At 49.4% G+C, this 27880-nt stretch overlaps 1 protein-coding gene across 3 annotated transcripts in view; it reads left to right on the forward strand.

The window, feature by feature from the left end:
- LOC140201588 (ezrin-like) overlaps positions 1-27880 on the forward strand; it is a 124466-nt gene that overhangs the window by 71154 nt on the left and 25432 nt on the right. For all 3 annotated transcript variants that reach the window (XM_072265930.1, XM_072265928.1, XM_072265929.1), the window contains exons 2-5: positions 7930-8013; positions 13403-13498; positions 19624-19898; positions 27071-27154. In XM_072265930.1, the coding sequence (XP_072122031.1) occupies positions 7951-8013; positions 13403-13498; positions 19624-19898; positions 27071-27154 (518 nt within the window). In that variant the 5' untranslated portion in view covers positions 7930-7950. The remainder of the gene's footprint in view (positions 1-7929; positions 8014-13402; positions 13499-19623; positions 19899-27070; positions 27155-27880) is intronic.

A 27880-nucleotide genomic window follows, 5' to 3' on the forward strand; every position in this document is an offset into this window, starting at 1 on the left:
CTGCCTTTCCCACTCTACCTTGCCACAATTCACCTAGCTTATCTGTTGGATCAGGTCCAACACTGGGTCTGCAGGAAACTCTTCTAGTCACCAGTCAGGTACCAGAAGAAATCCTGTCCGGGTTTGCCTGTCTGACTTCACCTGAGCCAGAGTGTTCACATCAGCAAGTCAGGTTTGGGAGGACTGGGATTTGAACCATTCCTCGTACCTGCTGGTGGGGGGGGGGGGGTGCAGGATGGCCCGCTGAGGGTCTCCAGTACTTTTTTCTGGACCTCACTGAAGCTTAGAGGGCTGTAATAGCCAGTGTGACAGGGCAAGACAGGCTGGAGGTTTCCCCAGCCGGCACTAGGGCCCAGAGTAATGCTTGAAGTGAGGAGAGAGTTCCTCGCTGGGGTTGGTGAACCACATGGTTCTCTACCCGAAGGCTCATGAACCCAGGAGACATAAAAGGCATCAATCCCAACCTTGATTGGGTGCTGATTGTGGGGGTCTGTATGCTCTCCTGTGACTGTGTGGATTTTCCTGGGTGCTTCACATCCCAAAGATTTGGTAAGTCACCTTGATGTTGGCAGAAGGCACTGGGAGTGGTTGGGATGCGGGAGGGAATGGATTACAGGCAATCTAGACTGGAATGGCAGGGGGTGGGTCTCTAAGCAGGAGGCAGCCATGGGATAAAGAGAGTTATCAGCGAGAGCAAGTGTAATTGAGACAGTCAGGGGCAGAGGAAAGACAGGAAATGGAATACTCGGTTAAACTGCATTTATTTTGAAGATTGAGGTTTAACGGGCAAGGCAGACAGATTGAAAGTGTGGATTGGCTCAGGACTGGGATGTTAGGGGCATTACAGAAGCACAGCTGAGTGTGCAAAGTACGGATACTTCAGGTGCAACAGTGATACGGGTACGGGGGGAAGCAGTGTCATTTCCCATAACGGACGGCCTCACAGCAGTACTTACAGTTGACATTCTTGGGGGACTGTCCAGTCAGGTCAGAGACAAGAATGAGATGGTCACTCTAGTGCAGAGATTCAACCTTTCTTTATGCCATTAACAAAAGGGTCTGTAGACTCCAGATTGGGAACACCTTCTGTAGTGGGTCTGTGTTAGATTTCCTCCGGTACTCAGTGGGAACTTAAGGAGCAGATGTGTAGAGGAATTGCTTGTAGTTCAAAGTTAACAGTAAATTTATTACCAAAGTACATGTATGTCACCAGATAGAACCCTGAGATTCATTTTCTGGTGGGCATACTCAATAAATCCATAGAATAATAACCATAATAATCAATGAATGACCACACCAACTGGACTACAACCTGTGAGCAAAAGACAACAAACTGCAAATACAAAAATAAATAAATATTAATAATAATAAATAAATATCGAGAGCCTGAGTTGAAGAGCCTTGAAAGTGAATCCATAGGTTCTGGGAACATTTCAGTGATGGAGCCAGTGAAGTTGAGTGAAATTATCCCCTTCGATTCAGGAGCCTGATGGTTGAGGGGTAATAACTATTCCTGAACCTGGTGGTGTATAATTGTAAGTACAGTAGTGTTATAATTGGGAGATTTCGAATTCCCCTTATTGGCTGGGCCACTTAGAGTGTTAAGGGCCTAGGTGGCATGAAATGTGTCCAGCAAGATTTCCTGAGTCCCTATCAAGGGCCCTACTTGGGAGCTTGCAGTGTTGGACCTTCTCTTGGGGAATGAGACCGGGCAGCTAACTAAAGTGGCAGTCAGGGAGCATTTAAAAATACTTTGAACTTTGGCTCTCAAAGTCATAATTCTATTATTTTTAAGATAGTGATGGGAAAAGGTAGGACAGATTTGCAGTTTACGGTCCTAAACTGGAGCTGGGTTAATTGTGGTTGAGTTAGACCAGGTTTGGCAGGGGTTGATTTGGTGAGAGACCAAGTGACTTTTGGTTTTTAAAACGAAGCTTTAAGAGAAAGCAGCATGGTCTATTTTGCTAATAGGTAAACCTGGCAAGTGTAGAGAGCCCTGGTTGGTTAAGAAAAAGAAGGAAGCATATATTAGGATTTGGAGTTTTGGATCAAGTACTGATTATAAAAGGATTTAGAGAAATCAGGGATAAGTGAGGGTATAAAATGAAGCTGGCAGGTAAGGTCTAAGAAAATCCCTAGAGCTTCTATAGTAAGAGTGATAGAAGTGGCAGGGATCTCCCCTTCAAAATCAGTAGGGCCATTTCTGTCTTGAGCTGCAGGCAATGATTGAGATATACTGAGGAAAAAGAATATCATGGCTGTTGAAGAGATGAGGGGAATAAGTGGGTATGTCTTGGATGACGTTCACATTTTGGGGGGGGTGGAGGGAGGTATTTGCAGTCTTTAGAGTGTATTGATGTGGGTAAATCCCTGGGGCCTGAATGAGTGTATCCCCAAGCTTTGCGAGAGGCACGAGAGGAAATTTGTTTTTATTTATTTAGAGAGACATTGCGGAAAACTTCTTCGGCCAACGAGCTGCACCTCCCAGCACGAGACCTATTTAAATCCTAGTCTAGTCACAGGACAACTTCCAATAGCCAGCTGACACACTGTATTAACCAGTACAGAGGAAACTGGAGCACCTGGAGGAAACCCACGCACTCACAGGAAGGACGTACAAATTGCTTACAGACGGCGTCAGAATTGAACTCCAAACCCCGACGCCCCAAGCTGTAAAAACATCATGCTAATTGTGGAGATGTTTGCATCATTGTTGCCACTTGTGAAGTTCCCAAAGACTGGAAGGCAGCTGTCACTTTTCTGTTGTTTGAAAAGGGTAGCAAGGGCAAACGAGGCAACTGTCAGAGGTGCAGAAATTACTGGAGGGAATGCTGAAGGACAGAATCTGCCAGCATTTGGATAGACAGAGTCCGATTAGGATGAGTCAGCATGACTTTGTGTGTTGGAAGTCATGCTTGACAAACCTTTTGAGAGTTTTTGAAGAAGTGACCCAAAAGGTAAATGATGGTAGGGCAGGGTGTGGTGTTTATTTGGGCTTTGATAAGGTTAGGTCCCATGGAATGCAGGGTGAGCTAGTCAGATGGATTCAAAACTGGCTTGGAGGCAGGAAACAGAATGGTGGTTCAAACTTGTTTCTCGGAATGGAGGCCGGTGACTAGTGGTGTGCTGCAGGGGTTGGCGTTAGGGCCCCTATTGTTCATTATTTATATAAATGATTCGGTTGTGATGCACAAGGCTTAATCAATAAGTTTGCAGATGACACAAAATTAGGTGTCATTGATGGTGAAGAAGGTGATGGTAGAACAGGGATCTTGATCAGTTAGAGAAGCGGACAGAGGAGTGGCAAATGGATTTCAATACAGGTAAGTGCTTGGTGATGCATTTTGGAAAGTCTAGGACATGCTATGAATAGTAAGTCACAGGGAGTGTAATGGAACTCATTTTGGCTCAGAATACTCCCTATCACAATTTTAAAAAGCTTCCAGTTTACCAGATATCCCTTAATCTGCTAACATCCTTTTCCAATCTCGCTTTGTAATGCCATCAGTTAAAGACCAGCCCTACTGTATTCCATGGCAACCTTGAAGTCCAAAGATCCCTCAGAGTTGCTGTGCTAATTGATAGGGTGGTTAAGGTGGTGTATAGTGTGTTGACCTTCGTTAGTTGTGGTTAGGCCACATTTGGAATATTGTGTTCAGTTTTGGTCATCTCATTATAGGAAGGGCGTGGAAGCTTTAGGAAGGATGCAGTAGAGATTTACCAGGATTCTGCCTGAACTAGAGAGCATGTCTGATAAAGATAAGTTGAGTGAGCTATGGTGTTTCTGTTTGGAGTGAAGGGGGATGAGAGGTGATTTGATAGAAATGTACAAGATGATAAGGGGCATAGATAGAGTGGACAGCCGGAGACTTTTTCCCAGGACGGAAATGGCTTATTCAAGGAGGGCATGGTTTAAGGTGATTGGAGGGAAGTATGGTGGGGGGGGGGACATCAGAGGCAAGTTTTTTACACACTCTGTGTGGGCTGTGTGGAATATCCTGCGGGGGTGGTAGTAGAGGCCGATACATTAGGAACATTTAAGAAACTCTTAGGCACGTGGTTGATAACAAAAATGAAGGGTTATGTAGAAGGGAAGGATTAGATGGATTGTAAAATAGGTTAAAAGGTCGGCACAACATCGTGGGCCGAAGGGCCTGTACTGTGCTATAACTTTATGTGTTCTGATAGAATAATAGTCACTGGTCCCAAAATGCTCCCCCACTGACCTATCAACCACTTGCCCAGCCTCATTTTCTCTGAGGTGGCCAAGAGTAGTTCCTTCTCTAGCCGGCTTATGTATGTAGATCCCAAAGCTTTGCCGGACACACGAAACAGGTTCTGCCTAGACTAATTCCTTAGCACTAAGGCAGTCCTGGTCAATGGTAGGGAAGCTAAAATTCCTGTTACTACAGCCCCAATCTACACCTGTCTGCAATTTCCCTTTGTATGTACTCTGATTGCTGTTGACTGGTGGGACTGGGGTGACGGTGTGTACGATCCCATCAAAAAGATCACTTTTTTATTTCTAAGTTATATACATATGGCTTCGCTGGGCTTGGCGCTCTGCGATGACCTCTCCAGGTACTGCTGTAATGTTTTCCCTTACCTGGTGCGTATAACCCTCCTCTCTTACCTCCACCTCTGTCAAAGTCAAAGTTTATTATCAAAGCAGATGTTGGTTTCTGTACACTGCCTTGAGATTTATTTGCTTGCAGGCATTTACTGGAAGATGAAGAAATGTGGTAGAATTTATGATAAACTATACATAAAGGCTGACAAACGCTCAGTGTGAAAAAGATGACAGATTGTACAACTAAAAATAAAATAAATAATACTGAGAACATCAGTTGTAGAGTCCCTGAAAGTGAGTTTGTTGCTTGTGGAATCAGTTCAGAGTTGAGGTGAGTGAAATTATGCAGGAGCCTGGTGGATGAAGGGTAATAACTGTTCCTGAACCTGCTAGTGTGGGACCTGTGCCTACTGCCTGAAGAGGAGAACATGGCCTCGGTGTTGGGAGCCCTTGATGATGGACGCTTCTTGTAAGCGTGCTCAGTGGTGGGGCGAGCTTTGTCCGTGATGGACTGGAAGCATTGATAGCCGAGAACATCAAGCTGCCAGTCGTGTCCATCCCTCAACCCCATTTCCGTAATCAGTATAATATCACAATCCCGAGTGCTGAATCCATGCTCTGAATTCATCTGCCTTACTTGTGAGGTTTTGATTTGAATTAAGATAAATGCACTTTAGCCTTGCAGACCGTCCATCTGCTCCCTCCTGCTCCTATCTATCTTGCAGTGTTACTCTGCACGTCTGCTTCAACTTTCTCATCTGACCGAACATAGAACAATACGTTACAGGAGCAGGCTCTTTGGCCGACAATGTTATGCCAAACCAGCTAAAGAGTAAAGCAAAATCCCCCCCACCCCCAAAAAAATCTCTCCTACCTACACAGTGTTCATTTAGTCTTATAGTCTTATTTGGTTCCTGCCAGGTTCATTTTAAACCCTCCCAGGTAGCTTTGAAAAATCTCCCTGCTAGGAAATCGGTACCACTGCACCTCACTGACAACTCTTGTCTTGTAGAGGTCACCCCTGCCTCTGAAGGGATCTCGCTGATCCAAGTGGCTGAAACTTTTGTTTGCCCTGCCCTCTTATGCCTACCCTCGCCAGCACCTACCTCTGGATAGATTATCTGGACAAGCGCCCTGAGAGGAACGGAAACCTGCTTCACCGTTTAACAGCCATACTGCAGATCGCACTTTAGCCTGAATTCCACACTCATGTCTATCCTGTGGCAATCAAAATCAGTCCTGCTTGGACCGAGATGTCGACTGTACTCTTTTCCATTGATGCTGCCTGGCCTGCTGAGTTCCTCCAGCATTTTGTGTGTGTGTGTTACATTAAAAAGTAGCACAAAAAGAGGGGGGGGAAAGTAGTGAGGCATTCTTCATGGGTTCAGTGTCCATTCAGAGATCTGCTGGCAGAGAGGAAGGAGCTGTTGCTGAATTGTGTGTGTGCCTTCAGGCTCCTGTGTCTCCTCCCTGATGGTAGCAAGGAGAAGAGGGCATGTCCTGGGTGATGGGGGTCCTTCATGCTGGATGCCCCCTTTTCGAGGCATCGCCTTTTAAAGGCTATTTATCTGTCCCTGCCACAAAAGCATTCCACTCTGGTCATTCGCCATTCATTCTCTGGTCCTTGAGGAAGAGAATTCCAAGGACTTGCTATCTGTCTTAACCCCTTACATTGCTACCAGTGACCTCTGATTCTGTGAGCTACCCTCCCCAATATACTTCATTAGTCCCCTCTCATTGTACTAAACTCCAGCAGCGAAGTTGAGCCTCCCCACTCTTCAATCATAAAATAACCTGTCCATCCCAGGTACTAGGTAGACCTTTGAACTCTTTCTCATGTATCAACATCCTTCCTTAAATAAGGAGACCAACTGTTACCAGGAAGCAGGTTCACGAGTTTGTTAAGTGAGGCAGGAGACACTGATTATCAATCAGCACATTAACCATTGATTTACAAACAGTAAAACATTCAACCAAATGACTAAGCCGCCCTAAGTGACACAAACTACGATACTGAACACTTCAAACGCAACAGGTACCTCATTTAGTCTCCCCAAGTTGTGCAGCTACAAAATTAAGCATTCAGCAAACAGACAGTTAGCAAAGAGTGCACGTGGACTGCCCTCTCCCAATGGTTCTCCAGCACTGGTCGTGACCTCAGTGTGAAGTTGAGCGCCTGGAGATCAGGGAAAGCCGCTGAGGCACCTGAGACTGGTCACCAATGCCGTGGCAACGCGGCAACCCATGGGAAAAAGCTTCTGCATCCTTCAAACGGGCCAATTGATAACAGGCCCAGCAGAAGTGGCTTTCGACCGGCAAGTAAACTAACCCTTCACGTTACACCAACCTCCTGCACGGTACTCAGGATATGGTCTCACTAACGACCTGTATAACTGAAACATAGAACAGGAACAGGCCACCTGGCCCACAATGCTCTGCCCAACCAATTACATCAGTAAGCATAATCTCCCTAATTCTGTGTTCAATTCCTCTGGCAGTAAACAATGCAGGGTTTCAGCCTGAAATGTCAACAATTTCTTTGTCCCCACAGACCCTGCTCGACCCGATGAGTTCCTTTGGAGCCCCAGATTCCAGCCTGGTTGTGTCTTCAGCAATAACACTGTGCCAGCTCTCCCACTCACTGATCCTACGTACCAGCCTTCAGTGAATCCTGCACTTGGACTCTCATCTCAGGGTTCTGCACTCTTTCACCACTAAGGAGAGCTGCTATGTAGGTGGCTGCTTTATTTAGGTGTGGCACTTGAAAATTAAGGCTTGAAACTAACATGCTGCTGTATCGGATCAGGAAGGTGGGAAGTTGATGCTTTTCGGAGCTGGTTACACCCAGAGAATAGGTTTTGTCAGCAATGAAGACAAACACAGATAGTGTTTCACTTGGCCTCACAGGGTCCAGAATACCTGTTTCTGTATGAGAACTGACTGGTTCACTCTACTGACATACCTGTTCCGTGGATTTTTCCTGCAGCTCTGACCCGTTGCTTGTTTGCTTTCGAAAAGCCATTGATGAAGTGGCTTCGTCACAGCTTATCACCACAGCTGTCCTGCCCTGACCCTGCCCGCTCCCTTTTTATCCTCAGCATTCCTTCCTGTCCTTCTCTGTTTCCAAGTCCTGATGGAAGGGTTCTGACCTAAAGCATTAAATCTGTCCCTCTCTCCACAGATGTTGCCTGACCTGCTGAGCACTCTGTTTTTATTTCAGATTTCCAGCATCTGCTGTTTTTTAATTTTGTTATTTTGATTTGATCTCCGGAGGTCAGGTGAGCAAAGGCACTGTCAGTTTCAGTTGCGGCGGAGACCTTTGTGTCATTTATCTCACTCCCTGTCTCTGTTGCTTTCAGATCAATGTCCGTGTTACGACCATGGATGCAGAACTGGAATTTGCCATCCAGCCCAACACCACTGGCAAGCAGCTCTTTGACCAGGTGGGTCCCCAGCTCAGCGCGTGCCACCGATATCCCATTGGGAACGTTTTGTGCTTTGGGAGTGACACTTTAGGTCCTGTTGGGGATTTCCCGTCCCGTGGGGAGAGGGGCAGCAATCTGCAGTTCAACATGAAGTGGAAAGTGAAGGTGGTGAACTTAAATTGAAACAAAAGTGTGTCAGAGGCCAAGTAGCAAGCAGTGTTCTGGGGAGGGGGAAATGAGCAAGAGTTTTTGGAAATAATAGTCTGCAAACTTATTGTATTGTGCGAGGTGTAACCATATGGTGGAATGTATTTACAATAGTCTCTGTGTTCTTATTTGCATAATCAATATTAGCTTTGGAAGTACTTAACACAAGGGACAAGTGCTTGCCTCAGGTTTTTTTAAATTGAAGACTGTATAAAGAAGTAGAATTGAATTGCTGCAGGATATTTAGCTGGCCAAGTATGTTGGACTTTGAGATCAAGTGTTAAAGAGACAGTACACTGTCAATGGCAGGACCTTTCACAGTGAATGATGAGCAGAGGGATCTTGGGCTCCAAAGTCCATAGTTCCCTGAAATAGGTACACCAGTTCATAGGTTGGCAAGTAAGGTGTTTGGCATGCGTTCCTCTATTGGTCAAAGCATTGTGTTCAAGAATCAGGAAATTGTACAGCAACTGTATCAGGAGCACATGAGACATAGGAGCAGAATGAGGCCATTCAGCCCATTGTGTCTTCTCTACCATTTCCCACTCAACCCCATTCTTCTACCGTCTCCCCGTAACCTTCCATGCCCTGACTCATCAAGAACCTGTCAACCCTAAAGGCACCCAGTGACCTGGCCCCCAAGGCCACTTGTGGCATTAAATTCCACAGATTCACCATTCTCTGGCTAAAGAAATCCCTCCTCATCTCTCTTCTAAATGAGCACTCCATTATTCTGAGGCTGTGCCCTCTGGATCTAGACTCCCCCACCAAAGGAAACAAAATCTTCACATCCACTCCGTCCAGGCCTTCCAACATTCAGTAAGTTTCAACGAGATCCTCCCTCATCCTCCTAAATTGCAGTGAGTACAGAGCCAGAGCTTTCAGTTGCTGCTCATATGATGCCCTTTGTACCCAGAATCATTCTCCTGAGCCTCCTCCAAACCCTCTCCAAAAGTTAGCACATCCTTTCTTATAAACGAGAAAATCTGCAGATGCTGGAAATTCGAGCAACACACACAAAATGCTGGAGGAACTCCAGCAGGCCAGGCAGCATCTATGGAAAAGAGTACAGTTGACGTTTTGGGCCGAGACCCTTTGGCAGGACACCTTTCTTTCACGAGGAACCCCATCTGGAGTATTGCATACAGTGCTGGGTGCCCATTATAGGAAGGTTGTGGAGCCCTTGCGGAGGGTGCAGAAGACGTTTACCAGGAAGCTGCCCGAATTAGATGGCGCGTGTCATAAGGTGTTGGACAAGCTTGGGTTCTTTTCTCTGGAGTGGCAGAGGGTTGAGGGGAGACCTGATGGAAGTCTATAAAATCTTGAGGGGCATAAACGGTCATCTGGTATATTTTTCCCAGAGTCAGGATGCCAAATACAATAGGACTTGCATTTAAAGTAGAGGGAGTAAGTTCAGAGGGGATGTGTAGGGCAAAGTGTTTTTTTTAACACAGTGGTGAATGCACTACAAGAGATCATGGTGGTGGAGGCAAGTATAATAGAGGCATCTCATTTGTTCTTAGATAGGCACATGAATACATGGAGAATGGAGGAACATTGTGCAGGCAGGAAGGATTAATTCAGTTAGGTGTTTAGTTACTAACTTTAAGAGTTCAGCTCTACATGGTGAGCCAAAGTCCTGCTCCTGCTTCTGTGGTATTTGGGCTTTGGGAGGGGACGATCCCCTCTGAGCAGTTTACCCTGTGTTGATGGTGAGGCGCTGGCCCTGTGTCATCACCCAGCAGCCTCTGGCACGGCCACATTGCCCAAGTGCACTGCCCGCGGCTTGAACTGGTTTCTGCTCAACCACGGGCACGCTTACGTGCTTCACCAGATGCCAGAAAATCTGCCTGTTACTGCTGGGCAGACACTCAGTGCTGAATCGTTATCTCCAAAGGCTTGGCTGATTTTTTTTTCATGTAATCGAAACACTAATTGGACCTGAAATTAATGAAAGGCATTGCAGTGCTGTGTGTATGAGTTTGCTGCTCAATTTTATAATCACACAGTGTCCCCAGATAATAGACCTCGTCTGTCTCCTAGCCTGTGTAATTGTGAGAAAGACGCTGGCTGAAGCAGTCTCAGTTACGAAGGGATTCAGGTCCTCATCTCACTTGGAGGATTGTAAACAGAACAAGGTTCTCACTCCACATATCCTTCCCAACCCCTATAAGCCCAGAGTTGCCAGGGGTAACTGCTGACAAGTTTTTTTCTGCCCACTCAAAGTATGCAGAATGTGTCTGTAAGTGGTGGCCTTACCACAGCGGTGAGGGCTGGTGCTCTCTTCTGACGAAGGTAGATGTCAGTCCCACCATTTATGTCGGCGGAAGGCAGCCTCCCTTTTGTTACTGCCAAAGGAGGCAGCTCACGGTAGGAATGGATTGCAATAAAAGATGGGTGAAGTCCAAGTCTATATCGGAGTGGCTGAGAAAATGGCAGGTGTTGTTAGAATCTGCCCCTCAAAGGAAACAATAAGGGGTGGCTGTCTCCCAGCGTTGTAAATCTGACCTCAGTCACTCTGCTTCCATTCTGATTAACTTAGTTCGTTACTCGGCCACATTTTGGCAACGGCTAACCTTCAATTAATTTGTTTTATACTTTATTAAACTGGAAATGATAAACATCAAGATGCCAGCAATGTTTATCAGTGGAATTCTCCCTTCTGATGATAGTATGTTGTGATTCAGTAGGGGTGGGGCAGCCCTGTGGTTTGGAGAGGTCCCTGTCTGTGTGTGGGGCGATATCGTTCTGCTGAACAAATTACTGCCTGTGTCAGGCCAGGCGGGTTGTTTACCTCACTCACTGAAGGTAACCTTTGCCCAACACAGTTTATGGCTTTGGTTGGATATCCCTGGTGATCTGTCATGTACAAATTGGCGCTGAGGCATCTGAGAGAGAGGATTGAGCAGATCTCATTTTCTCACACCCCACCCACCCGCCCAATCAAATCGCACCGAGCGGGTAGTGTTGATGTAGTGTTTTGGTGGATGGTCTGAGGTGTTGACTCTCTCCATAGATGCTGGCTGATCTCCCAAGTGTTTCCAGCATTTTCCCGTTTGATTTCATTAGGTCCGGTTGTTGTGAAGCCAAATATAAATCTCCCCCCTACTGGGACAGTGTTCCCTGACTCTGGCTGTCACAGAGAGCGATCCAAACCAGAGGACTGTCCCTCTGAGCACAGGTCTACAACTGGACTAGATGTACGAGGTCTGGGAACACAGGTCCATAATTGATTGAAAGTGGCGTCACAGTTGAGAGGGTTGTAAAGAAATCTTTTGGCACAATGGCCTTCATTCGTCAAAGTATTGAGTGCAGAAAATGGGATGTTACCTTAAAGTTGTATAAGACATTGGTGATGTCTAATTTGGAGTATTGTGTGCAGTTTTGGTCACCTACCTACAGGGAAGATGTAAATGAGCTTGAAAGAGTCCAGAGAAAATTTACAAGGATGTTGCTGGGTCTGGAGGACCTGAGTTATAAGGAAAGATCGAATAGGTTAGGAATTTATTTCTTGAAATGTAGAAGATTGAGAAGAGATTGAATAGAGGCATACAAAATTATGAGGAGTATAGTTGGAGTAAATGGTAGGGGGATGGGGAGCTATGGTTGATGCAGATCGATGGGAGTAGTTGGTTTAAATGGTTTGGCACAGACTAGATGTGCCAAAGGGCCTGTTTGCGTGTGCACTTTTTCTATGACTCTATGAAGAGAAAGGAGACTGTTGGAAATAAACAAGGCTTTGCGTGTCTGGGAGGAGAGGATGACCTAATGTTTCGGATGGGGTAAGTGTAATGTGTTTTTTTTCCCTGATAATAAACTAACAAACAGCCAACAGAAATCTGCTTGTACATCATGTGTACATAAGTACAAGACCTAAATTTGCGCCACCTGTGTAGACCAGCTCTCTGGTATGAAACACTTCGTGTGCTAAAGCTACAAGTATGAGCTGCCAGACAAACTCAGTGAGTCAAGCAACATCTGTGGGGGCGGAGGGATTGTTGGTATTTCATTCGAAACCTTGCACCAGTGCCCGAAACGTCGACAATTCCTTTCACCACCAGCCTACCCCCGCAAATGCTGCTCGACCCATGAAGCTCTGTCAGCAGTTTTAGCTCCAGGTTCCAGCGTTTGAAGTCTCCTGTGTCTATTTTTTAAAAATTTACTCCTCCGCTCCCTCTTCCTATGTTGTATATGTCTGAGTTGTATATTTTATAGAGGGCTTGTCCCATTTGGTAGCTGCGTTATTGTCTGGTGTTTGATCAACAGCTTTTCAGACTAATTGCCATTGTTCTAGATTTGTACATCTGAATTCCCTTTAGTTTAATGAAGGTTGCATGGGAAGCAACTTACTTGTGTTTTATTTCGAGACCATGCAGAACAGGCACTTTGGGCCCAAAGGGTCACGCCACCCAGTGACTCACTAGCCCAGTCACAGGACAGTTCACACTGACCAATTAACCTACCAGCATGCGCAGGAAACCGGAACACCCGGAGGAAACCCACACGGTCATGGGGAAAATGCGCAAGCTCCTTCAGACCGTGGCGGGAATTGAACTCCAGAACAGCCTGAGCTGTGGTAGCATCACGCTAACGTAGAATGCTCGCCCTTACCTTCTTATCACCAATTAGGAATGTAGCCTGGTCCTGTCAGCAATAACTACATCCCAAATTTTACTACTGGGGAGACACTTGGTTGCAATTTAGAACTTACAGAAGAGCCTTAGACAAAAATAACCAGTTTTTGAGAAAGTTCTGGTAAAACCTTAATGGGATTTATTACAAATGTCTTCCTCAACACTTAAAGGGGAGAGTCAAGTTCTGAACTGACAGGGAGCTGGTTTACAGGCAACACTACCTTGACAACCTGATGTGTTCTTAGAGGACCTGCAATAACAGGCTGTCACTGCTCTCTTGTTGGTTATGACTTTTGCTTGCTCATCAGTGCTCAAGTGTTTCCTTTTTATGGAGTTTTGTTCGTTTAGTTTCTGTCAGCTAATTGCAGTTTGCAAAGGCCCTGCTGTCCCGTCATCCATGAGCGTTCTCACCAATCCCTGGTCGAGAAGCCGGCTTCTGCCATCCTCCACTGACTCGTCTCCAGCTTCCTGTCACTTCCCAAATCACTTGCGGATGGAGAGGAATTCTGTGGGTGCCCATGTAGTCCTGTCAGTTTACTGTGAGAACTTGTCTGTTTATTCCGCAGGTGGTGAAAACGGTTGGGCTGCGAGAGGTCTGGTATTTTGGACTCCAGTACACTGACAACAAGGGGTATCTGAACTGGCTGAAGCTCGAAAAGAAGGTATGTGCATTGACATTGGAGATGTCCAACTGACTCAAATGGTCCCCATCATTTCAGCAGTCGTTTGTCCAGGTTTTTATGAATGAAAGCGGGCAGCAGAAGCTGTTTTGTCTGCGTTTCCTCAATAGCATTCTGGGTGCGTTCCAGTGAAGTGTGAGAAAGGTACGTGACCATGTCAGGCCACTGCTGTGCGTGAGGGAGAATCCCACTGCTTCTGCTATCGGTGTCATCTCTGTGATTGATGCGATACGTAACCCCCTTTTCTTCTTCCAGTGCTGATCTGATTTGCATTTGGAAGATTTGAAAGGATGGAATCCTATTTTCCAGTCTGCATGTGTAACGTTTCTTCCCCTCCTTATTTTCCCGGCTTCATTAGACGGCACTAATAAAATCCTTTTGTAATTCCCATCAAAATCCATTGCTTCTGAGCCCTCCATTAAATCCTTGTACAGCCACAACTTTCCCAGTCTCTTTATGTACTTGGTCGCAGGACCGTCCCAGTAAGTACCTTCTCTCCCTCCGATGTTTTGACATCTGTTCAACTCAGAGCAAATTAATACTTGTTGATGCCTTTGCATAACGTCCCCCCTTGTGTAGTCCGTCCATAAGCAGAAGGAATCCCATGTCTTTTTTCTCACTGGCTTTCTCAACACCATTCCTTCAGGTCCACTCCTCTGCATCATCAGACATATCTGAGAACTCTGGCTGCCTGCCCAAAGTGGACTTCAAAGCCATTCACTAAGAGAAGCAGGACAGTTGTCTTGTGCGTGAGGTCTTGCCCTCACTGTTCTCCCTGCAACTGAAAGGAAAATTCCTCCAGAATTTGGCCTAGTGTCTTGGCCAAAGTCCAGCCCTCTATGTTATCTCTACACTCAGTGGCTGCTTTATCAGGTGCACCTGCTCATTACTGCAAATATCTAATCAGCCAATCATGGCAGCAACTCAATGCATGAAAGCATGCAGACATGGTCAAGAGGTTGTTCAGACCAAACATCAGAATGGGGAACAAATATCATCTAAGTGACTTTGACTGTGGGTTGATTATTGGTGCCAGACGGGGTGGTTAGAGCATCTCAGAAACTGTTGATCTCCTGGGATTTTCATGCACAACAGTCTCAAGAGTTTACAGAGAACGGTGGGAAAAACTGAAAAACATCCAGTGAGCAGCAGTTCTGTGGGTGAAAAAGCCTTGTAAATGAGAGAGGTCGGAGGAGAATGGCTAGACTGGTTCAAGCTGACAAGAAGGTGACAGTAACTCAAATAACCACACGTTACAACAGTGGTGTGCAGAAGAGCATCTCTGAATGCACAACACATCAGAACTTGAAGCGGATGGGCTACAGCAGCAGAAGACCACGAACATACACTCAGTAGCCACTTCTTTAGATATAGGAGGTTGCATTTTAGATGAGCCGGTCATTTTTTTCATAGATGTGAGGGTGCTCACCCTGTACAAGTTAGTAGCTGTAAATCCAACATTACAGGGCTGGTTACACTTTGGAAGTAGTCATGATCTTAATTGCCGTTGAACATCCTGCCATGTTGTGGGGAAGCCTAAGCCTTGAGTCAATCCCTGCTCCCAGCTGATGTTACCAGTCTGAAAACTGCAGCTACTGGAATCTGGAGCACCAACTTACAAACTTATTGTGTGGTAGTTTGTCAAGCAGCCCTTTGAGAGAACACATTGGTCGCACAACCACCAAAGAACCCAATCAAGTCAGTCAAACACGATGCACCTTTGATAAACATTCTGATGTTCATCCATTGTTGCCTGCTTCAGGTACCAGTTGCCCTGCTCTGGATGAAAGTCCGTCACTGGCTGGCAAGGTTTCTGCTTTCAGTCCGCTCCCTTTTTGTAAACAAAGGTGTGGTGTCCTTGTTCTCAGATACCCAGCTCATTGGCACCTCACGAACCAAAGGCTGCAGTTTGCTCCCTCCATCTCTCTCGTTGAATTGCCTGGCCCATCGGTTGGCTGAATGGTCTGTGTCCATACTGTCTGAGGTAGATGGCGTCCCCTGCTTTTCCCGTTTGACAGAGATGAGGATGGAGGAGGAGCACCTTGTATTCTGTCTGGGTGACCTTCCAATAAACAGCTCTCCCGCCCCCCCCCCACCCTCTCTTCATCTGTCCTCCACTCTGACCTTTTACTTCTTCTCACCTACCTATCACCTTCCCCGGGTCCCTTCTTCCTTCCTTTTCTCCTATGGTCCACTCTTCTCCCCTATCAGATTCTTTCTTCTCCAGCCCTTGACCTTTCTCACCCACCTGGCTTCCCCTGTCACCTTCCAGCTAGCCTCCCACCCCTCCCCTCACCTTTTTATTCTGTCACCTTCGCCCTTCCTTTCCAGTCCTGAAGGAGAGACTCGACCTGAAATATCGATTGTTCATTCATTTCCACAGTTGCTGCCTGATCAGCTGAGCTCCTCCAGCATTTTGAGTGTGTTGCTCTGGGTTTCCAGCATCTGCAGACTTGCTTGTGTTTCTGATTTGTCACCTAAGTATGTTTTTCATTTCCACAAACCGCCTCCTCCACAGTCACAGTGACAGCAGTGAAGTAGGACAAGTAAAAAGCACCTCCCATACCTTTGCCTCCTGTTGGCCTCCACGGGTCTGTTGCTTTACTCTTCTCCCTTTCTCACTTGATACCTGTTGAAGGTGTAGAGTTTGCTCTGATCTCGGCTCAGTGCTTTGTTGTTTTGTGAACGCTTTCATCCTGCACCAGTGGTACCTGGGAGTCCCCTTCCAGGGAGTGCCTGCTCTGAATTGCTTTTCACTGTCTGAAGTTGTTCATCCCCCACGGACGTTTATTGATGTGAATTAGTCTCTGTCCTGTCCCGTTTTTCTGGTGAACCTCAGGGCTGCTTTGCGGGTTGTTTCTGCCAGTGCTGTCAACCTGATGTGTGCCGGTCCCCGCTTCATTCCTCGGACTAAGTTCCCAGACTGAGCAATGCTTTCTCTTCCTTGAGCTGCAGCCCAGTTCTTGATGGATTCGGAGACTGTAGGAGCCCACTCGCTCTGCGCTTGCTGCCTTCCTTCCTCGTGCTGGGTTCTCTGTGCTCTCTCCCTCCTTCACATTCCCTACCTCGCCCACACCTCATTCCTGTGCACCAGCCTCGTGCCTCCTGTCCTGCTGTAGGTCGTGTTACATCCCTCCATCGCAGCACGCTTTCTGGGGCAGCCCCACGGTCATGAGCTGCTGTCGCAGGAAACCCACCTGCCCCGCCAGATTCCAATTTCAGCCCGTTGACTCCTGCATGGGAGAGCCCGGGACCCACACAGTGCTCGGGTGGGGGCAGGAGTGCACAGGGGGTTGACTGACACACAGGAAACTGATGTCTGTCTATGATCTGGTAAGAGCCTATCAAACCTATATTAATAATAGTAATAATAATTATTTATTCCAAGTGGTAAATTCTTTTGTTACAGCAGCAACATTTAAAAACACACTTAGGAGTGTGCAGACTTAACTAATAATTAAACACAGGATAATAATATACCCAATAATAATGTACCAGTGTTCAATATTGTGCAATAATAATGTACAAAATACTAAAACATAGACTATTGTACGATGATGTGTATCCTGTTGTACAGAGATGAACTGTTGTATATGCTTATTGCATCTGGTAGGAAAGATTTTCTGTAACGATTCTTGCGACAGTGGAGCTGAATGAGTCTGTTTGAAAGGGTGCTCTGCTGCTTATTCCGTCGGTCATGGAGAGAATGTGCCAGATTGTCCATAATGGATAACAGTTTGTTTAGTGGCCTCCTCTCCACTACTAATTCAAAAGAGTCTGGGTTGTAGCCAAAGACAGATCCAGCCCTTTATTACTAGCTCTTAGAACAATCCCATTAATCTCATTCTCCCACTTTGGTCTCTGTAATCTGTTGTTTTCTCCCCCATGTCCTCACTAGCTCCACCCCCGCCCCAGATTCCACCAGTCACCCGCACACTAGGGGCAATTGAGTTCGTGAGTTACTGCCCATTACGCCATTGGAGTTTAGGGCAGCAGTGAAGGTCTGCTGACGCAGGGTTTCCTCCATCGCTTTTCACCACTATCAGTCACTCAAGTCCCAGGTGGAGACTCAGGAATACCATTGCTCTCCAATGTACAAGAATTCTTTATTGCTGTTTCTGTAACCATTTTGTTTTCACCAATCGGGGTTGTTAGCCCTGAGCTGAACCCCCGAACCTGGAGGACCGGTTGACCACTCTTAGTCTGGCCTCTACCCTTTGACCTGTTTGGCACAGGTGACCCTACCAAGAACCAAAGCATAAAGCCCTGACTCCAGCCAGCTCAGCTCTCTGGGTCATTGAGGCACACAAGCCACCAAACTACGACGATGTTGTGGTCCTTTTGGAGATGGGGGGAGTTCCTAGTGGCCAGTTAACCTACTGACTCGCAACACACGTAAAAGTTGCTGGTGAACGCAGCAGGCCAGGCAGCATCTCTAGGAAGAGGTGCAGTCGACGTTTCAGGCCAAGACCCTTCGTCAGGACTACTGACTCGCGTGTCTTTGAGATATGGGGTGGGTGGGGACCAGACCATCCAAAGGAAACTCACACAGTCGCAGGGAGAGCCTACAAACTCCACACAGAGAACACCAGTTGTCAGGGTTGAACTGGTGCACTGAAGCTGTACCCCTGCTGGCCACTGGGACCACACTCGCATACAGCAGGAATTCCTGTCAGTCCCATTCCTCCCTCCTTCCTTCCCAGCAAGGATTCTCCCTCTTACAAGCACCTCCAATTCCTCTCTGATTCTGTTGGTCACCCACACCGAGGGGTAATTGACTTGCCAGCGGTCCTTGGGATCTGGGAGGAGAAGGGAGCACACAGTCCCAGGGAGAGCATGCAAACTCCACACAGAGAGCACCAGAGGTCAGGAGGGAATATGAACAACTGGAGATGTGAGGCACCAACCCTCCCAGCTGTGCCCTGGCGCTGTGGTGTTTGATACAAAATGGTGCAGTCTGGCTGGAGCATGAAGCAGGTGATCAGTGGTGAGGGGCTGCAGAGTTCTGAGATGCTGAGGGAGCGGGCCCGGGTGTGTGGGATGCAGGTACAGCACGTAGTTTGGAAAGCAGAAAACAGAAAGCTATTGTTCCTCTCTCTTTGAAACTGAATCCAACAGCATGAAGGTCAGCCTTCATTGAGCACTACACAGAAACAGGCCCTTCAGCCCATCTAGTCTATGCCAAATTATTATTCTGCCAAATTCCATCGACCTGCTCCCTGACCATGGCCCTCTATACTCTTCCCATCCATGTGCCTGTCCTCTTAAACGTTACAATTGAACCCACATCCACCAGTTCCTCTGGCAGCTCATTTCACCCTCTCACCACCCCCTGAAGAAATTCTCACTCAAGTGAGGAACAATCTGATTGGACACCTTTTAAGGGAAACAACAGACCTCCCATTTGTGACAGAGATGCAGCGGTTCTGAGGTGATCAGAGGGAGCTAAAGCCCAATCTTTGCCAATGAGGCGAGACGCACCGAAAGGTTATCCAGTGCTGTTTGCCTGCTGTTTGACCGTGTGGGCTGGAGTTCAGCGAGAAGATTAATCAGCAAAGTGGAAACATCCAGAAAGGGCAATAAACAATCTGCTGGAGGAACTTGGTGGGTTGAGCTGCATCTATGGGGTGGGGGGAAGGTAGCAATTTGTCAATGTTTCAGGTCCAAGCCCCATATCAGGACTCGGATAGGAGAGGGAGTGTCGAGAAAGGATTCTGAGGTGATTGGTGGACTGAGGAGGTGATAGATAGATAGGGGAGGGGAGTAGGGATGCAGTCATTTCTCACAAATTCACTCTCTTCCCAACCACCGGTATCGCCTCCTCACTCACTGTTCATGTGGCTTCTGGTCCAAACTCTGTCCCGTCGGGCTTGGGGTTACGTGGGATTTTTATGGGCTGAGAGTTGGTCGAATTCCAGAAAACTGAGCTAACGATTAACTGGTAACAAAGGTTGGACCATTATGCTGGTACATTTTAATCTTGCATTTGTCTTGTTTAACATGGGATTAGTTAATCCAGAGGGGAGTTGACCCTCTGTGGAAAAGTTTAGCTTCTGGTTAAAGGAATATTGTACAGCCGTTACATGACTGGGGTGTTTCCCTGCCAGGTATCCCAGCAAGACTTAAAGAAGGAGAGTCCGGTCCAGTTCAAGTTCCGCATCAAGTTCTTCCCTGAGGACGTGTCTGAGGAGCTGATCCAGGAGATCACTCAGAAGCTCTTCTTCCTTCAAGTGAAGGAAAACATTCTTTCTGATGAGGTCTACTGTCCTCCCGAGACAGCCGTGCTCCTCGCCTCCTACGCCGTGCAGGCAAAGTTCGGAGACTTCAACTTGGAATCGCACAAGGCCAGCTACCTGACATCCGATCGGCTGCTCCCACAGCGGTAGGTGCAGTGTGGCAACACCATTGAGCTGGGGCTTAGGACGTTGTTACCCTAGGGAAGGACTGTTTCTCCCACCCGAGCAGCTCTGCTTCTCAACAAGGAATGTCCTGGGGTAACCGGGGTGAGGAACGGACAGGGAAGATGTCCCAGATAGGGTGTTTCACTGGATCCTGGGCCAGGGGATTCAGATTGACAATAGTGAGAAATGCCTTCACTCTAGTGGCACCTAGGGCAGACTGCCAGCACCAGTCTACATCAGTCAGGGTGTTGACTACAGGAGTTATGACGCTATCCTGCAGTTGTACAAGACGTTGACGAAGCCACCGTTTCCAGTTTAGGCCGCCCTGGTATTAGGAAAGGCTTCATTAAGCTGGAAAGAGTGCAGAGGAGATTGACTCGAGTTTTCGGGAGCAGTTGGGTAGGGTAGGACAAGGAATGGTTGAGATGATCTTGTAGTCGGCAGCCGTCGATCCCAGGGGATCACGGGTTTGTGCCTCTGGTGGGCTGTGTCCTCTCCAGGACGTAAACCCGGGTGGGAAGATCTGAAGAATCTGGTGTTGCCCATGCAGCGGGTTCCCTCTCCACGTCACTGATGTAGTCCAAGGGAAGGCCAAAGGCCGATACAGTCTGGCACCAGCGCCATCGCAGAGGTTGCCAGAGTGAAGTTGTAAACAACATCAGACTGCCTTAGGGACCCCGGCTCTGGATTCCTTCCTCGGGGTGGGTATGGCCGCAAGGCAGCGGAGGTTTAAAATCAGCCTTTGCCCCTTTTCTCGTCAGTAGAAACAGTTCCACTGGGCCTAGACCAAGGTTGGCCTTGGTTGTCAGAGGCTGCTAGAGATGCACACCATTTGGAGCACTTTGTAGGTCGTGGGAGCTTATCCACACTCATAGAGTATGACAACCTGAGGAACCAATGATCTTGTACAGGTGTATAAAATTTTGAGGGGCATAGACAGGGTAAATGTACCCAATCTTTATTTTTTCCAGAGAAAGGATGTCAAAAACTCAAGGGATAGATTTAGGGTGAGATCTGAGGGGCAAAGGGTGATGGATATGTGGAATGCGGTGCTGGAGGGAATGGTTGAGATGGGTGCGCTAGAACGTATAACGACACGTACCCTTGGACAGATACACAGACAGGAAAGGTCTAGAAGGATGTGGGCTAGACACTGGCAAATGGGGCAAGTTTGGATGTGGATGTTGGTCAGCGTGGAATTGATGGGCAGAAGGGCCTTTTTCAGTCCCTCTCTGACACTCAGGGTGGTGAACCTGTGGAATTCTCTACCCCAGAGGCTCAGTGGTCATGTCCTTTCTGGACAGAGACTTAAGGAATTCTGAGCACTGGAGAATTCGGAGACATGGAGATTACGTAGGAAATGGTCCCTGCAGAATAGTGAAACAGTGTCAAACAGAGCAGAGTCCATTCCCCCTACCTGGTGTTCTTCCCTTAAGGGGTGGTTCGTAGGGGTGGTTGGTGGAGGCGGCTGCATCTGTTTAAAGAGGGTTCTAGTGAACCGAGAGCTCCTTCCGTCATTCCCCCGGTCAGTATTGCTCTACACGTTCTGCGTATGTCCTTCCTAACTCTCGAGTCCCTCGCACAGAGGGGGTTATTGGCTTTTGACATGCCAGGGGTTGCAACTGGGCAACTGGCGATGATGTGTAGATCTTCTGTGCAGTTGGCCAGTGGTGTGGTTTAGAACAGTTACCACATGGGGATTTGCAGTGTCAGGCCTGAGTGGTGTGAGGGAGGAGGGGTGTGATCGTCTGGGCCCCTGCTCCTACTTTCGGCTTCCCTGAACTTGCGGCAAGTTAGCAGGCAAGGTGTGGTCCTGCAGCACAGAGCTCAGCATTGTTCCCACTGACGATTACATAATGAAAGAATAACATTGGAGAACGCTCCACACCTTCGCCCTGTGCAGTTCTGCTTCAGGCCTCACTGTTCCTATCGTGCTTTGGCAAAACGTGTGTTTCTCCAGAATTCTCAATACGTCTGTCCCTTTTCATGTTTAGTTTTTCACAAAGGCTCTGCAACACAAACACAGGCCGTTCAGGTTAACACACTTTCATGCATGTTGGTGCTTCCTCTTCAACCACACTGGCAAAGAGCCTGCTACCCCCACTCCACTCCAACCCTGACATTCCTTAGTCCCCCACCTCGACACTAAAAAATCCACACCCCTCCATCAGCCCTGACCCTGACCTCCCTCACGCTGCCCCTGACCTCCCTCACGCTGCCCCTGACCTCCCTCACACTGACCCTGACCTCCCTCACGCTGCCCCTGACAATCCTCACGCTGACCCTGACCTCCCTCACGCTGACCCTGACCTCCCTCACGCTGCCCCTGACAATCCTCACGCTGACCCTGACCTCCCTCACGCTGCCCCTGACCTCCCTCACGCTGACCCTGACCTCCCTCACGCTGACCCTGACATCCCTCACACTGACCCTGACAATCCTCACGCTGCCCCTGACCTCCCTCACGCTGCCCCTGACCTCCCTCACGCTGCCCCTGACCTCCCTCACGCTGACCCTGACGTCCCTCACGCTGACCCTGACAATCCTCACGCTGCCCCTGACCTCCCTCACGCTGACCCTGACAATCCTCACGCTGCCCCTGACCTCCCTCACGCTGACCCTGACAATCCTCACACTGACCCTGACGTCCCTCACACTGACCCTGACGACCCTCACACTGACCCAGACCTTCCTCACGCTGACCCTGACGACACTCACGCTGACCCTGGCGATCCTCACACTGCACCAGCCCTCCCTCGCGCTGACCCTGGCGACCCTCGCGCTGACCCTGACCTCACTCACGCTGACCCAGACGATCCTCACACTGAACCTGACATCCTTCACACTGACCCCCTCATGCTGACCCAGACCTCCCTCACGCTGACCCAGACGATCCTCACGCTGACCCAGACGATCCTCACGCTGGCCCTGCCCTCCCTCACGCCGACCCTGACGATCCTCACGCCGATCCTGACCTCCCTCACGCCGACCCAGACGATCCCTCACACTGACCTGACCCTGACGATCCCTCACGCTGACCCTGACGATCCTCACACTGACCCTGACGACCCTCACCCTGACCCTGACGTCCCTCACCCTGACCCTGCTGGAAGCCCTCACACTGACCCTGACCATCCTCACACCGACCCTGATCCAGACGATGCTCACACTGGCATCCCTCACGCTGACCCTGACCTCCCTCACGCTGACCCTGACCTCCCTCACACTGACCCTGACGACCCTCACCCTGACCCTGACGTCCCTCACGCTGACCCTGCTGGAAGCCCTCACACTGACCCTGACCATCCTCACACCGACTCTGATCCAGACGATGCTCACACTGACATCCCTCACGCTGACCCTGACCTCCCTCACGCTGACCCTGACCTCCCTCACACTGACACAGACAATCCTGACGCTGCCCCTGACCTCCCTCACGCTGCCCCTGACCTCCCTCACCTCCCTCACACTGACCATCCTCACGCTGACCCTGACCATCCTCACGCTGACACAGACGATCCTGACGCTGCCCCTGACCTCCCTCACGCTGCCCCTGGCGACCCTCACGCTGCCCCTGGCGACCCTCACGCTGCCCCTGACCTCCCTCACGCTGCCCCTGACCTCCCTCACACTGACCCTGACGACCCTCACCCTGACCCTGACGTCCCTCACGCTGACCCTGCTGGAAGCCCTCACACTGACCCTGACCATCCTCACACCGACTCTGATCCAGACGATGCTCACACTGACATCCCTCACGCTGACCCTGACCTCCCTCACGCTGACCCTGACCTCCCTCACACTGACACAGACAATCCTGACGCTGCCCCTGACCTCCCTCACGCTGCCCCTGACCTCCCTCACACTGACCATCCTCACGCTGACCCTGACCATCCTCACGCTGACACAGACGATCCTGACGCTGCCCCTGACCTCCCTCACGCTGCCCCTGACCTCCCTCACGCTGCCCCTGACCTCCCTCACGCTGCCCCTGGCGACCCTCACGCTGCCCCTGGCGACCCTCACGCTGACCCAGACGATCCCTCACGCTGACCCAGACGATCCCTCACGCTGACCCTGACGATCCCTCACGCTGACCCAGACCACCCTCACGCTGCCCCTGACGACCCTCACGCTGCCCCTGACGACCTCTCACGCTGACCCAGACGATCCCTCACGCTGACCCAGACGATCCCTCACGCTGACCCAGACCTCCCTCATGCTGACCCTGACATCCGTCACACTGACCCCCCCTCACGCTGACCCTGACCTCCGTCACACTGACCCCGCCTCACGCTGACCCTGACGATCCTCACGCTGACCCAGACCTCCCTCACGCTGACCCTGACATCCGTCACACTGACCCCCCCCATGCTGACCCTGACCTCCGTCACACTGACCCCCCCTCACGCTGACCCTGACCTCCCTCACGCTGACCCTGACCTCCCTCACGCTGACCCTGACCCCCCTCACGCTGACCCTGACCTCCCCCACACTGACCCAGAGCATCCTCACACTGACCCAGAGCATCCTCACACTGACCCTGACATCCGTCACACTGACCCCCCCCATGCTGACCCTGACCTCCGTCACGCTGACCCTGACGACCCCTCACGCTGACCCTGACGACCCCTCACGCTGACCCTGACCTCCCTCACGCTGACCCTGACCCCCCTCACGCTGACCCTGACCTCCCCCACACTGACCCAGAGCATCCTCACACTGACCCTGACATCCCTCACACTGACCCCCCTCACGCTGACCCTGACATCTCTCACGCTGGCCTCCCTCCTGCTGACCCTGATCCTAGCCCTCACGTTAGCCCTGATATTACTCACACTAACCCTGACCCCAACCCTCACTCTGACCCTAACCCTCACGCTAACCCCAACGTCCCCCTCACCTTAATCCCAACATCGACCTCCCACTGACACTGACATCCCTCACGTGTACCCTGATGTCCCCCTCACGTCTGTAGGGTAACATAGTGGGTGACAGATGACATGTATTATTCACAGTAGAAACTGTTCTACATAATTCGCAAACATCGTCATCCAGTTGTGATCATTTGAAAAGACTGCATCTGACGTAATACAGTCAGTGCAAGGCAAAGCATTTGTCTTGTTCACAATGGAAAGGCTATGGCTTTTGATAAGCACACAAAACAACACTTGCATGTTTTATTCACAAACTCCTACAATGGTGATCCTGCAGCTATAAGGTTATTCCGGAGTTACTCAATGACATGTCAATCACAGTTGCTTTGAAGCTGCTGGAGTTTTGGGAGCAGCAACAGTGTGGGTTGCATAGACAGAAGTCCAGTTTGTGCTGCGAGGAATCACTGCAGACAATTTTATCTCACCATAGCATTGCTAAGTTCCACTACAGCCAGAGTGGTGAGTCTACTAGAAGACCTGCCTGCATGTGATAAATAAGTCATTCTAAAAACTCACTCATTACAGACTTTTGGACTGTCTGAGCATGCCAAACAGTTGCTCTCCTTGCCCAACCTGGGTGATGCTCAGCCTTCAGAACTAATGGACCACATGTCATGTCTTCTGGGCCATCACCGTCCTTGTTTTGTTTTAAAGAACCGTTCCTTACAGGCTGCTCTGAGGGCTTCCCTAATGGATGAGTGTTGGAGTGATCGCCTCCCGTGGGTCCTGCTGGGGCTCGGAACAGCTCCAGAAGAGGACCTGTGGTCCCGCACAGCTGACAGCCGACGTACAGGCAGTTGCTACGGGGCTGCCTGATTCCACATTCTGCCCTGTTCAGTAAACTCAATTCTATTACACTATTCCTGCCTCTCATCATGACGTACAGCACTCGAGTTCCAGCTGGCCTTCATTCTACCTTGTTCATTTTTGTCTGCCATGAGGCACTTCAACACCCCCTTACAATGGCCCTTTTTATTGTGGATAGGAAGAGTAAACCGGAATGTATTTCTGTAGATGGCCTGGATGTTTCCGCTGCCATACCCTTGCATTACAATGGGACCACATGCGTGTCAGGACACACACCCCGGGTTGAGCCAGAGGCACCTGCTGTTACTTCACAGAGGGCCCGAGCCGGGCGGCTCACACAAACTCCAGACAGACTCTCAGTGAACTCTGTAACGGGTGACAGACGACACATACAGCTCACAACAGAAACTGTTCTACATAATTCACAAACACCATCATTGAGTAGTTGTGCTCACTTTTAGAGATGGTGTCTGATGTCATGATGTCAGTGTAAGGGGACTGCTTTTGGTTTGTCCATAATGGAAGTAAAAGACTTTTGTTAAGCACGTCAGACGACTCTCGCATGTTTTATTCACAAAATTCTACACGCTGAGCCCGACGTCCCCCTCATGTCAAACCCCAAAGTCCCCCTGACATCCCTCACGCCGACCCTGGCTCCCCACTGAACCTAACTGCCCTCCACAGCCACACTGATGTTGCTGCCTCCATGTGAGCACAACTCCCGCTCCCTCCCACACTGACATGTGACACCAGCATGGAACCCCTGTAGGAGGCATGGGCTGCCTGCTGGTATTTCCCTCTGGCAGAGTTTACAGAGGGCAGAACGTTTCTGCCCTCAATGATGTCATCATATGAGTAGGTGCTCAGTACATTGGATTGGTAAACTGGGCGTCTGCCCTGGGTGGTCTGGAGGGATGGGAGCCAGGGTGACAGGTCAGACGATGGAGCAGTTGTTGTAAAGTTGTGGGTGGTGCAAAAATGCAGTCAGTTGGATGGGTTGAAATATTTTAATCCAAGAGCGCGGGGGGGAGGGTGTGGGATTATGAAGTTATTGGGCGAGGGAAGGCTGTTTAAGGAGCACTAGTATGGTTTTCTGGATAGGGGCGCCCCACTGAGGCAGGGAAAGGACCGTGGTTGACGAGATGTGGAACTCGTGGTCAAGAGGAAGAAAGAAGTATTCATAATGTTTAGGAAGCAAGGATCAGACAGAATCCGGGGAAGGAGTAATTAGACTTCCAGATCTGCAGTTGAGTTTGATTCAGTCCTGGATCCATCTCGGAGGACCTCGTGGCTCTCGTTAAGGGGCGGGTTCAGTGAATTGTGGGATGGGATCTGAATGCTTGACTGTCTCCGGTTGTGCCTGAGCCATCGAGTGGCTGGGACTGAGGCTTGTGCTGTCTTCCCTGCAGTGTGATGGAGCAGCACAAATTGACCCGAGAGCAGTGGGAGGAGAGGATCCAGATTTGGCACGAGGAGCACCGTGGGATGCTGAAGTGAGTTCACACATGCGGCCTTCTGTCCCAGTGGAAGAGTACCTGTGACCTGCTCCTCTGTGGAGCACCACCACCTGCGTTTCATATTCTCCTGTGACCTAGGAGGAGGTCATTCAAGCCTGTGACCTCATCTTCCCACATTCCCCTCAAATCCACTGCTCACCTATGCCAATGAACCTGCCAGCCACATGAATTTGGGGTATGGGAGGGAACTGGAGCTCCCAGGGGAAACCTGTGTGATCACAGGGAGAACTTGTAGGTTCCACACAGACAGCACTGAAGGTCAGGGCTGGGATCGGACCTGGGTCTCTGGGTCTGTGAGGCAGCTGCTCTACTCAATGGGCACCCTGTCTCATGGCCTGACCTGATTCCGTACAATGAGGCCCAATGCAAACTTCAGCAACAATATCTTATCTTCAGCTGGGAACCTTGCATGCTGCAGGACTCAAAACTGAGTTCCCCAACTTTAGGTAACCCCACCCTCTCTTGTCTATGTCAGACCGGCCATTAATGGCACTTGTCGTTTTGGCTCACTTAGGTCCTATCTGGTTCCGTAGTCACGTGTTCTCCTGACATAGTCGTGAGCTCCACCAGCGTGCACCACACCCCCACACTGGGGACAAACTGCAGTGTCCAGTTACCTGCTCACCCAGCTTCAGGATCAAATCCATTTTACATTTTCTTCTTGTCGTATTTCCTTACAACAAAGGAGGCCATTTGGCAGCT

The sequence above is a fragment of the Mobula birostris genome, chromosome 8, assembly GCF_030028105.1.
Source record: "Mobula birostris isolate sMobBir1 chromosome 8, sMobBir1.hap1, whole genome shotgun sequence".
NCBI lineage: Eukaryota > Metazoa > Chordata > Chondrichthyes > Myliobatiformes > Myliobatidae > Mobula > Mobula birostris.